Genomic DNA, 13,142 nt, shown 5'->3' on the forward strand with positions numbered 1-13,142 from the left:
GCAACCATAAAAAATATTTATAAGAAGTTTGACAAAACTCCTACTTCTTCACAAAATCCGGATCAAGTTAAAATTGCCAGCCTAGAAGCTACTACAAATGATTTAAAGACTGAAATCAAAAATATAAAAGCAAACATAGCAAGTTTAAAGAAGTTCCAGCAAAAGATCGAATTAGAGGTAGAAGAAGAATAAGACAACAGTATACAAACTTTACCAAACAATAATGAAGATTTTTTTGATATTATTAACAAAGTCAAATGCCAACAGTGGTATGTCAATATTACTATTGTCATATCCTCAGCCCATAAGATCAGCACCATAGCCCTGGTTGACTCAGGAGCTCAAATGAATTGCATACAAGAAGGGTTAGTCCCAACCCAGTATTTTGAAAAGACAACTCAAAAATTAACAGGGGCAAATGGCTCAAGACTAAACGTAAATTATAAATTATCAGATGTTCACATCTGCAACCAAGGAGTTTGTTTAAAACAAGTATTCATATTAGTAAAAGACCTTAACACTGAAGTTATTCTAGGACAACCTTTCCTAGAACTCATAAAACCCTTCACTGTTTCAGATCAAGGAATTACAACAACTATCCTAGGTAAACAAGTCCATTTCCAGTTTTTTGAGCAAGCCAAAACAAAAGAAATAGACCTGCTCAAAACAGTAGCCATTTCAGAACAATCAACTATAAGTCAAATTCAAAATAAACAAAAACATCTGCAATATCTAAAACAAGAGGTTAACCATAGGACTATTGAACAGAAACTCCAAGAAAAATAGTTCAAAAACAAATTTCTAACACCAAGGCCCAAATTGAAAATGAACTCTGTTCAGAGTTTCCTGATGCCTTCTGGCACAAACGTAGACATATTGTCCATCTCCCCTATGAACCAAGTTTTACAGATAAAGACATCCCTACAAAAGCCAGACCCATTCAAATGACTCAAGAACTACAAGAAATATGTAAAAAATAAATTCAAGATCTTCTTAATAAAAAAATTAATCAGTAAGAGCAAGTCACCTTGGAGCTGTGCTGCTTTCTACGTTAATAAGAACGCTGAAATAGAAAGAGGAACACCCAGACTTGTCATAAACTACAAGCCTTTAAATGAAGCTTTACAATGGATCAGATATCCTATACCAAATAAAAAAGAATTACTTCAAAGGCTTTATCAAGCTACAATCTTTTCAAAGTTTGACCTCAAGTCTGGATATTGGCAAATCCAAATTCATAAGGAAGACCGTTACAAAACGGCCTTCACCACACCATTTGGTCATTACGAATGGAACGTAATGCCTTTTGGTTTAAAAAATGCCCCTAGTGAATTTCAAAATATTATGAACGACATCCTAAACCCATTTGGACAGTTCATAATAGTTTATATTGATGATGTTCTAGTTTTTTCCAAGTCTATTGAACAACACTTCAAGCACCTTAGGAGCTTCTTCCACACCATGAAAACTAGTGGATTAGTTCTTTCCCAGAAAAAGATGGAGTTATTCCAGATCAAGGTTAGATTTTTAGGTCATTACATTTACCAGAACCAGGTCATCCCAATAGAAAGATCTATAGCTTTTGCTGATAAATTCCCTGACCAAATCCTAGACAAAAAACAATTACAGAGGTTCCTAGGAAGCCTAAATTATGTCAGAGATTTCATTCCTCAAATTAGCCAATTATGTAAAGATCTTTACTCTAGGCTCAAGAAAAAACCAAGTCCATGGACTTCAAACCATACCAAAGCAGTCCAAGATATTCAAAAATTAGTCAAAGAAATCCCATGTTTAAAACTTGCAGATCCGGCACTCTTCAAAATTGTAGAAACTGATGCCTCTGAACTTGGATACGGAGGCATCCTTAAACAAGTCCAAAATGATAAAGAACAATTAGTCCAGTTTGCTTCAGGAGTTTGGAACCCAGCCCAGCAAAATTATAGTACCATTAAAAAAGAAATCCTTTCAGTAGTTCTTTGCATCCAAAAATTTCAAAGTGATCTTTTAAACAAAAATTTTTTAGTAAGAGTTGATTGCAGTGCCGCAAAACAAGTCTTAAAAAATGATGTTCAAAATATTGCTTCAAAACAGATTTTTGCAAGATGGCAAGCCCTTTTATCGAGTTTTGATTTTGACATAACTTACATAAAAGGAGAAATGAATTCAATTCCTGATTTCTTGACCCGTGAATTCTTGCAGGGTCCTAAAACAATTTATGTTATCATGGCTCCTAAGGAGCCCCCCAAACCAAGCATAAAATCAAAAGGTTCCTATGCCAAACCAGCTTCTTCAAGTCAACTAGTCAAAGTGTCCCCTTCCAAAACAATAGTTGAAAGTGTTCCCTTCACCCAAGTCGTGGCTAGTCAGTCCACTCAAATAGTTCCTAACACAAGGTCATCCCAATAGCCCTCTAGGCCAAGTTCCTCCACAATAGTGTCCAAACCAGTTTCTTCCCAAAACTTACCCAAAAGTCAGTATGTCCTCAAACAAGCTTATCAAGACATTTTTGCCCTTGATGATCAGTTCACCAAAGGTTGCAACACTCCTGTGGAAATAGCTCGAAGGGCTTTTTTCAAAGGTTGGGATTTCTATTCCCCAAACAGTTCAAAAGGTCAAGAGTTCTATGAGTTCATCCTCGTTGATACAGATTCCATCCGTATCAAACAAAATTTCGACAAAAATGAACCAAACTTGGTTACCCATACTTCAGTAACCATTTTACAAATTATCAGTTCCAAGGATTGGGGTACACATCCCCTCTCTACAAAAAGATTATCTCAAAACTACCAGCCCCAGGAATATCACTATTTTGACTACATGGATGCTTGGCACCATGCTTTCCTGTTCCAAAATAGTAAGAACCAACATTCCTGGTTCTTTTGTTTCGACTTCAAGTTCTCAAGCCCAATTCCAAATTGGTTCCCTCGTTGGTGGGCCGCCTATGGGCCAATTAATGACATCCTGCCGGATCAAGTGTTCGATGCTCTAAGCATTTTTTGCTAGCACACCGAACAAGTCCCTGAACAGCCAGATCTCCTAATATTCTTCATCCATTGCCATCTGGCGTGGATCATATATTGGGAATATACAATTGGACAATCTGAAGGCCCCGGTTGCTCTATCCCTTTTCTAGTAAGAAACTTCAGAGTCAAATGGTGGGACAAGTGTGATCTAAAAAGGTGCACCCCTGAGGCCCTTATCCAATCCCTCACAAAAGCTAAACCTCAAGTGGCCCTCACTGAAGGATCGGACAAGTCCAGTAACAGTAGATGCCTCAAGCTAAAAGCCAAACAAGCAGAGATCGAGGCCTAGCTGGCTGCCCTCGATACTGAAGAAGAAAAAGAAGAAACCAGCTCAAGTGTTGGGTCCATTGACCCCCACCTTCATGAAGGCCAATATGCTCAAGACCCAGATGATGGGCTGGACCTTACCAGTCAACAACTCTCTTCAACAAGGTCCACCAGAAGGTCCATGAGCCAAACTTCCAGAAAAGTGGGCCGTTAAGCCCATGGGTTAGTCTCCAAACCCTGATTTTGGAGAATCGTCAGCCATGACGACATCATAAGAATGGCTCAGCAACTGACACGTGGCTGTATCAAAAGTAGTGTCCCAGTCACTATCTTTGGTCCTAGATAGTCAAGCCACCACTGGGTCCATTCTAATACAGTGAACCATCTAAACCAAACCAATGAGGAAAACAGTGTTTCGACACGTGGAATGCCTCGGTGTGGTTTTTGAAGCATCTTCTCAAAGATTCCAAGTTCTACCGACAAAGTGGTGAATAGTAAAATTAACCTTTTACTGTAGCACTACGGACCAATACTACTTTCGGCGCCTCTACCTCCAAAGTCAAGACTCTGGGCCCACGCCCACATGCTTCTACGCTCTGCCAAAGATTCCTTCAAGATAAGGTTTGCTTTCGGTGGAAAAGTAAAGCCTCCAAAGCTCTATAAGACCCTTCGTCTTCTCCAAAAGAAAGAGGAGAATCTCTGGGGAGGAAATCAGAAGCAAGCAGCACTGCTGTAGCTCAGCTCTTCAAAGATTCGTACATCGAGTGTTACTCAAATAGTTTTAATTTTATTTTCTTCAAGTGTAACTTCAAGTGTATTTCATCAAGTGTTCTTCAAGCTGCAACTAAGTTTCATCAAGTGTTCGTCAAGTCTGTAACTGCAAGTTTAAGCCTTTATCTCAGGCTTCAAGTTTCCTTCAAGTAAACCCGTAAGTGAATAGTTTTCTTCAAGCTTTCTTCAAGAGTCCTGTATATCAAGAGTGTAATTCAAATTCTCCAAGTAATATAAAACTCAAGATTTTATTTCTCTTTTATCTTTAAAAATTTGGCCGGCTCAGCCGCCTTGCACGCAGAAGGCTACCTGCAAAACGGTAGACGGTCGAGGTTACCCCTCCGAGTGCCGCGACCGGTCTAGTATGGACTGCAGCACCTGCTAAGCACACACAAGTTTTTATTTTTCGCTGACCTATTCAAGTTTTCACTTGCATATTTACTTTCATTACTGCATATTTTATTTGGTATCCTGAGATTCCTACTGGTATCAGAGCCAAACTTCTATTTAGGCTACCCTTAGTTTTAAGTTCCTCTCTCTTCTAATATAAGTGATAAACTTTAAACATCACACATGTTTTGTATATACATATATATAAAAATATAATAAGTGATAATATATTTTATTATAGTGTTTTTTTATATAAAATTGATAATTTTCTTCCCGGCCCAACCCAACCCAGACTATGAATCCCCCTTCTCCCTCCGTTCAATTAGGATTAGCTCGGCCCGACCCTGAGGGCCGGTCAGGGTTGAATTTTTCAGGCCCTGAGTCAGGGTCAGGTCGGACTTGGGCTCAAGTAATGTGGGTGATTCAGGGTTGGGCTAAGGTTTTAAAAAACCCAGTCCAACCTAACCCTATTGCAGCCCTATCTTGCACTATTGGACTAATTTGTGAGCAAGTAAAGAGTCTCTCCATTTCGCCGTGTAGGGTATTTCGGATTAACTCAGTGAAAAAACTAAGTCAATATCTAATTTCAAGTATGAATTCATCTTGAAGGAATTCATGGCATTAATGGGATGGTGGTGTCAAAATGTCTTGAGGGTTATTTCGGAACTTCGATTAATAAAGGAGACAACAATGGCCATAGATTCGTGGGTGAATCCTTCTCCTTAGGATAAGACAAACTTTCTCTACAAGGGTGTCAAATGGTCGGTTTGGTCTGATTTTGGTTGGGGCTAAGGCGATCTTCGAATTGTACTAGACCAAATCTAAAATGGCCCAAGAAGGAAAGGCTTAAATTTGGTCTGAAATGTTTCTATTTATTTCATTTCTTGTTTTATCGGGCTCAGTACATTTGGGTTGATTTACCATGTTTCTATTGTATGGGAAAATCATTTTTTTTTTTCTCAAGCTTTTATCGGTTTCATATCGCGCTCAATCCATTGCAGTTTGGTTTTCAATCAAATTGATAATACCCTAAACAAAAGACATCTTGATAAGGAATCGATTCGATTTGAGTTTGTTTGATTGGGTTCGACCAATTGGACCGATTCGTTTGTTTTTTACACCCCTAATTTTCTCCTTTCAAATTATGTATTTTTTTTAATGGATGCAAATAATATATATTTTTTTTGTTAAAAACGAATTTATTCAGAAATACATGAAACTCTCATGGATAAAGGATTACAGTGATCCTAAATCCATGGATCGAAAATGGGCAAAACCGTCCTATACTTCACTGGCATAGTCCTCCTTGCCAGAGAGTCAACTAGGCTGTTAAAAAAAAAAACTTTAAATATAAAATATCCTTAAGGATGGGTTTGAGGATAAGAAGTGCTGTTGAAACCCCATGATCCAAATAATTTATCACCTCCTTATTATCTCCTTCTACCTCGAGTCGAACAAAGTCTTCTGATATAGCTTCCAACATCACCGAACGAATCACCATCGCTTCTCCTATCACTGGTAAATAGAAAGATGCTGGCTAAGAGATAGCAAAACGTGTCTAACCATGATGATCCTGACAAATAATACCGATCCCTCCATGGACTGATTCATTGGGAAGGCCAGTGTCACAATTAACTTTGTAGACATTTGGTGGAGGCGGTTCTCATGTAGGTGGCGAAAAATGGATATCCCGATCCCCGCTTAGAGCATTTGATTGTAGGAAAGTAAAAGAGAACTCATGAAAATTAGATTCCGCCATTTGGATGACTTCCATAGGAGACCAAACCTTTCGACCAAATAGGAAATCGTTTCGTGACAACCATAGTTTTTTTTTGATAACGGAGGGTGTCCCCACACATCCTTTTGGAGTGGGTATAATCCTTTTGGGCCCCCACATGCCGTTTATGCTCCAAAGAGGGTGAGTGGCCCCAAGGTTGGTACCAAGGGGATTTGAACCTAGGTAAGATGCTCTACCCACTACGAAATCACCAATGGACCAAAACCCCTTGGGGTTGACAGCCAGAGTTGCCAACAAATAAATGAACATAATGACATAAGATCACGACTGACTGATTTCCCATTGGTACCGAAAATCGACCACCCATTAATCCAATCATGAATAGTGACTTCAACATCTACATAAATCTTGTATGAAAAACTGCAACCCATCCACACAGCTCGTGCAAAGGGGCATGTTAAGAGAATATGTGAGGCTGATTCAATTTTATCCCCACATCGAGCACAATAAGGGTCAACATGAACCTATTGACGACGTAGATTTGATGTCGTGGCCAGCCCTGAAGTGCATGTCCACCATAGGAAATTTTTGTATCTTAGGTAAAGTGGGACAGTCCCATATCCTCTTCCATATCAAACCTGGAACTTGCTGCCATGACCTCAAAGTAGATGACGATGCCTCCCTTTTAAGCTTTTCGGACTACAAATTATTGAGAACTATCAAGAAGTTTACCAAAAAAAAAAAAAAACAAAAAAAAAAAACAAAAAACAAAAAAAAACCAAGAGCTATCAAGAATAAAAGTAGATAGCAACAAAGCACAAACTGATGTACTGATGTCTCTCTCTATCTTTTTGAGGTTAAGCAAAGCAATTGCCCAATGATTGTTGATTATCCCGAAGTTGTTGATGAGGTGGCCAATATTTTTTGCCCTTGATTGAGGAAATTACCACTGGAGTAGATCTTTCATACACTTTGCCGTCTGATTCTCTGCATTGGTGGAAAACCTTTGTGTTCATGAGGTCCCTCTGCTTGGCTTTCTTGATGATGATCAATGGGGTTGGTCGGCCCAAGAGGATGTATTGACAGATCAATCTGGGGTTGGAGGTGTGAACCATACTTTTCCTATGCTGACGTGACTCTATCGTATGTACAAGGTTACCACTTTTATGCTCCATCAATTGTCATCGTGAACTACAATTACTACTTGGGGAGTTAGGGGTACCAAAAGCATAGGGATCCACGCCGGTTAAATGCTTGAAGAAACAACAGCTGCTTGGCGCAATTGGTGGATTGTGGTGATTATTTTTATCTTTGTTTATACCAATCCACCCCCCATAATGAGATCGGCCAAGAATCGGTATAGTCGCCACCAATATAGATACGAATCCACGAATCCGCGGATCCGGCGGATCCAAAACCACTTTCCCATTTACCAAAAAAAAAAAATACCGCTTCCCCAAACCACGGGTCTGACAATCACACTGCGGCGGCGATTTGGATTCGATGGATGGTAGGACAAAAGAGCTCCCAAGCCAGAGCTTCTACTGGGCTTAGGGAACCTCCAATGGTTTTTACAGAGCTGGCTTCTTCCGCACCGACGAGACGGCCTTGGAGAAAGATTCAAGCCAGTTGCTGAGCTGCGAGAACTGGGCGGCCAAGAGGCCTGAAGTAGTGAAATGGCTCGACAGAAAACGAGAAGAGGGCGTGAAGAAAGGCGAGAACGAAGCAAGAGAGAGAAGAGCGGGGGCGGTTTGAGTAGCATCAAAGTCGAGCTATTGATCGTCTTCCATGGCCTGTAAGATCTTTCAAGTGCATGACTGTAGTGATGAATGTTTCACTATTTTGGAAACTTCAGAGGGCTTTGGGTAGTTTTGCAAACTAAAACCCAAAACATGTAATGTTGTAGTTTCATTCCCTTTATTCTTTTGCTGGGCATTCCTTAATAGAAAATAAAGTCTATTTCCCCGATCATTTGCCTTAGTAGACCTTGAGAAACTTTTAGAACACGAAACTTGCTCTGTGAATGGGGAAAGATATATTTACATATGACAATAAAGCTAGTGGTTTTGACTGCAAATAATTATTATAGTTATTTTGTCCTCTGGCCCCTCCAAGACTTTCACCCATAAAGCGCTTTCACTCCAATCACTGGCAGTCCTCCACTCATTCAGCCACTACTTTTTGCCCTTTGGAGGGAGGGAGGCGAGGCAAATCAAATGGATGGGTAGGCCTCTCTTAAGATACTTGTGTTGTTCACCACGTATTATTAGTGGAAGTATCTACAACACCAATTCCCTACTTTACTGCACAACTGTCGCTAATATAAGTGGCACTAAATCTAGTGACGAATTTATCAACCTCTGTTCCGATGGAAACTTGAAAGAGGCATTCCAAAGATTTCGGACGGTGATCTGGTCAGACCCACCTCTGTTTTCTCACCTCTTACAAGGATGCATTCTCTTGCAGTCTCTTTCCCTAGGCAAGCAGCTCCATTCTTTGGTCATTACCTCGGGTTGTTCTGCCGACAGGTTCATATCCAATCATCTCCTCAACCTGTACTCCAAATGCGGAAAGTTACAGGCTGCAATGGCATTATTCAATGTGATGCCGAGGAAGAACGTCATGTCCTCAAACATCTTGATTGGTGGGTTTATTCAAAATGGTGATTTAGAAAATGCCTGCAAGGTGTTTGAAGAAATGTCCGAAAGAAACCTCGCAACTTGGAATGCTATGATTACTGGATTTACCCAATTTGAATTCAATGAAGAGGGGTTGGATTTGTTCTCTCAGATGCACAGAATGGGACTCTTCCCCGATGAATTCACTCTCGGAAGTGTTCTTAGAGGTTGTGCAGGTTTGAGAGTGCTGAATACTGGGCAGCAGATCCATGGCTATGCTACAAAGTCTGCGTACGAGTGTAATTTGGTTGTTGGGAGCTCTTTGGCTCATATGTACATGAAATGTGGAAGTATGCAGGACGGGGAAAGAGTGTTCAAGGGGATGCCTGTTCATAATGTTGTTGCTTGCAATACCCTTATTGCAGGAAGGGCTCAAAATGGGTGCTCTGAGGGAGCTCTAAATCACTTTAGTCTGATGAGGATGGCAGGATTCAGACCAGACAAGGTTACCTTTGTTAGTGTTTTCAGTTCATGTTCAGAATTGGCCACTCTTGGGCAAGGCCAGCAGATACATGCTTTAGCTATCAAATCTGGGGCTGATTCTGCAGTGTCTGTGTTAAGTTCACTGGTTAGCATGTACTCAAGGTGCGGGTGTATGGAAGACTCTTTAAGGGCTTTCTTGGAATGTGATGAGTCAGATGTTGTTTTATGGAGCTCAATGATTGCAGCTTTTGGGTTCCATGGCCAGGGCCAAGAAGCGATCCAGTTATTCGAGCAGATGGAGAATGTAGGATTGGAGCCGAATGATGTTACCTTTTTGAGCTTACTCTATGCTTGTAGTCACAGTGGATTGAAGGAAAACGGAACTAAATTCTTTGAGTTGATGGTGAATAAGTATAAAATGAAGCCTAGGTTGGAGCACTATACTTGTATGGTTGATCTCCTTGGGCGCTCTGGATGTTTGGTGGAAGCAGAGGCTTTGATCCGATCAATGCCTATAATACCAGATGGAATCATCTGGAATACTTTGTTGTCTGCCTGTAAAATCCACAAAAACACAGACATGGCAAGAAGGATTGCCAAAGACGTGCTTAAGCTTGAGCCACAGGATTCTGCTCCCTATGTCTTGCTATCAAACATCCATGCTTCTGCTAGGAGTTGGGGGGATGTCTCAAATGTGAGGAAAGCCATGAGAGAGAGGCAAGTGAAGAAGGAGCCCGGAGTAAGTTGGTTGGAAGTGAAGAACCAAGTGCATCAATTCTGTACGGGTGATCGATCCCATCCAAAATGGATGGAGATTGATGGCTATCTAAAAGAACTGATTTCAGAGATGAAGGAACGAGGTTATGTGCCAGATACCGGCTCTGTTTTGCATGACATGGAGGTTGAAGAAAAGGAGTACAGCTTGGCTCACCACAGTGAGAAACTGGCAATTGCTTTTGCTCTCTTGAGTACTCCTGCAGGTGCTCCAATCAGAGTCATGAAGAACTTGCGTGTCTGTAATGATTGCCATATGGCGATCAAGTTCATATGTGTGATCACTGCCCGGGAAATTATTATTCGAGATGCTAGTCGATTTCACCACTTCAAAGATGGGAAATGTTCTTGTAGAGATTATTGGTGAGCAGGGGCTGAATTGCTGACACCTTTTCTAGGTGTGGGTGGTGTTGATTTATTCATGTATACTTCAGTTCCATGTGAATGTTCCTTCTCATTCATATTGATTTTATTTATCTACACTTGAGTCCATGTGAATGTTCCTTCTCATTCATTTTTCTCTTACAAGTTACACTACATGAAAAACGATTTTGCTGATGAACTGGAAATCTAATGGCTAATAGCTCATAACGCCTTGTGAATTATGAAATCCACCTATGTTGTCATTATTTTGGGTTTTTATTCCCGATGAAAATGCCCTTCTGCTGGCTATACTTGTAAAGTACTTCCAACGCCAATTATTCTTTTGCTGGGCATTCCTTCATAAAAAATATAGTCTATTTCCCTCAATCATTTGCCCTAGTGGGCCAAAACCTTGAGAAACTTGAGAGCACGAACCTTGCTCTTTGAATAGACCAAACCCAAACCCCTAAGAAACTATTCCATCGAAGGTCAGGGATCAAGATTTCCGTCGTTGGAGATTAGAGTGGATTGAGATTCCTCTTTGAATATTCAGATATATATCACTGGTTCTCTGTTTTTTCCGTAATCAATGATATCCTCATCATTTTAATCTGTAGAGGCTCCAATCTCATTATGGTGAACAATGGCGGTTCTCTGAGAACATCGACGACTCGTTACGGCCCTATTGAAAGCCACGTATAATCGTCTTCTCATTCCGTCAATGGCAATGACAAACAGTGCTTCTTTGGCAACTTCCATAACTTCATCTTCAGATTCACCACTTCTTATCAGCTATACTTGTGTGTGCTGGAGTTCTTCGTTAGTTATTGCTTTGTCTTCCCATCTTCACCGGAGTCATCCCTATGATTTCTCCTCGAGTCTATTCACTTCAGATAGAAGAAAACCTACAGTTTTATTTGATTTTCTTCAGAGGGAAGTAACCTGCAGTTTCTCTCTCTCTCTCTTAACTTAACTTCCAAAAGTATCTCATAAAGATTTTCTTCACTGACCATCATCAGCAACAATGGGGGATGCTTATATCTGAAATTGGTGAAGACTTGTGTGCTTTGGGGTTCATTTCTCAGAAGAGGTATCAACTGAAAGTCTGAAACCACTCTGCCAGTTGGTAATTTTGTTTCACGCTTGATTTAGTTTCTACTTAACTGGTTAGCATTGCCTGGTGATTCATTTAGGAAATATGGTTTCTTGTTAATCTGGCTTCTGTTTGTAGTTGAGGTTTAACGTGTTCACAGTTTTTTTGGCCTTAGTTTTGAACTTTTGATGTTCTAAGCTTTTGCTAATTAGTGATAATGGCTGTATCTTAAACCCTCCCCCACCCCCCTTGATTGGGAGGGTTGATTTTTCTTGTTCTTTTGTATCATACTTTTTGATATTGTTGTTTGTTTAAGCTGGTCTCTCTCTCTCTCTCTCTCTCTTAAATTACTGTTAGTGTTACTCTTCGTCAAGGGAATTAGTTGTGGTGCCCTAATGTTTGTAATTCTGTGACCGTCTATTACTTTCTGGGTTTTTAATTTCTTTCAACTGATTTCAGCTCTATTTCAAACTCCATCACCCAATCAGGCTGAGTCCTATCAGGTATTAGAGCAGTGAATCCATTTTGGGTAGGAGAAGCCAATGATTCCAGATTTTTATCCTCCACAAAGGACTCTAGGGTCTCAACCAAGAAGTAAAAATAGCTACAACCTAATATGTGTGATTGATTGGCGTGTGTGGCCATAACAAACAGTTTTTCTCTCTAGTTTATTATTGGAGTTGCTGTAAAGGAAATACGTAGGTATGGTTTCTTTTTATGTAGTCTTCCTGACAATTTGAGAAACATTACTCAATATAGGTGTTGTAGGAGTATTACAGCAATTATTGGGTTCTGGTCTCTTAAGTCATTAGTTTCATGTCTTTTGAGCACTTCAGTCTTTGCAATAATTTTTGAGGTCTAGAAGACCAGTCTTTGATTCATAAGGTGAGCCAATATGATTGATAATATCTGGGTTGGAGTTAGTCCAAGTTTTAGCTGCGAGTTCAAGTACTTGAACTTTACATGTTGAGAATATAATTTGAGTAGGAGTTGGGCCAAGTCTGTTTAGGGTTCTGAGTAAACATATTGGGTTTGGCCTGCTAACACTTTGTATTCCATATATATATATATATATATATATATACTTCTGCATATCTGAACAGGGCTTGCAACTTATGCTTGAACTTCAAATTAAATAACCATTGACTGCATAAGTTTAGCATTCCCATAACCATCCTGACAATGCAGCTGTTTCAAAAGCAGCACAATCAAGTATAAGGTCTCCAACCCAAGCTCTAGAAGCTGACAAGTTATCCAAATTCGGTTGTTTCTGTTAATAAGAGAGCTCTGGCAATTGATATGGCATATTTGAGCTTGCCATATTAAAAAAGGTATATTCGAGCTCTTCTTCCCTTCTGCAAGTATGTTTCTGCAATGAAGTCTCAACATCTTGTTTGCATGTTTTCATTGTAGAAAGTAACAGGATGAAAGCACAGCAAATTTTCCTTGCATCTTGGTATTGGAAGCCTTCTAAGCTTCACTGTCTGAGCTTTCACAGGTGTGATGCTCTGCTTTTCTTATTTATTAATGTTAACTAATTCTCTTAGTTTTCTCTGCTTGTGTTGGATTTCTCAATTTCTATATACTCTCTTCTAAGAGAGATGGGGTCCTTTTGTTGCAGC

At 40.0% G+C, this 13,142-nt stretch overlaps 1 protein-coding gene across 2 annotated transcripts; it reads left to right on the forward strand.

Annotated features, from left to right (window-relative positions):
• Window positions 1–8,290: 8,290 nt before the first annotated feature.
• On the forward strand, window positions 8,291–10,626 carry LOC122639855 (pentatricopeptide repeat-containing protein At2g41080). Of its 2 annotated transcripts, none has more exons than XM_043832858.1 (2): window positions 8,291–10,479; window positions 10,533–10,626. In XM_043832858.1, exon 1 carries the CDS (start codon window positions 8,410–8,412, stop codon window positions 10,429–10,431), a length of 2,022 nt encoding a protein of 673 aa, XP_043688793.1. In that variant the 5' UTR covers window positions 8,291–8,409; the 3' UTR covers window positions 10,432–10,479; window positions 10,533–10,626. The 2 variants fall into 2 exon arrangements, with proteins under 2 accessions (XP_043688793.1, XP_043688792.1); XM_043832857.1 differs by having other exon boundaries at window positions 8,291–10,474; window positions 10,528–10,626.
• Window positions 10,627–13,142: the final 2,516 nt, after the last annotated feature.

This window comes from Telopea speciosissima, chromosome 9 (genome assembly GCF_018873765.1).
Source record: "Telopea speciosissima isolate NSW1024214 ecotype Mountain lineage chromosome 9, Tspe_v1, whole genome shotgun sequence".
Lineage (NCBI taxonomy): Eukaryota > Viridiplantae > Streptophyta > Magnoliopsida > Proteales > Proteaceae > Telopea > Telopea speciosissima.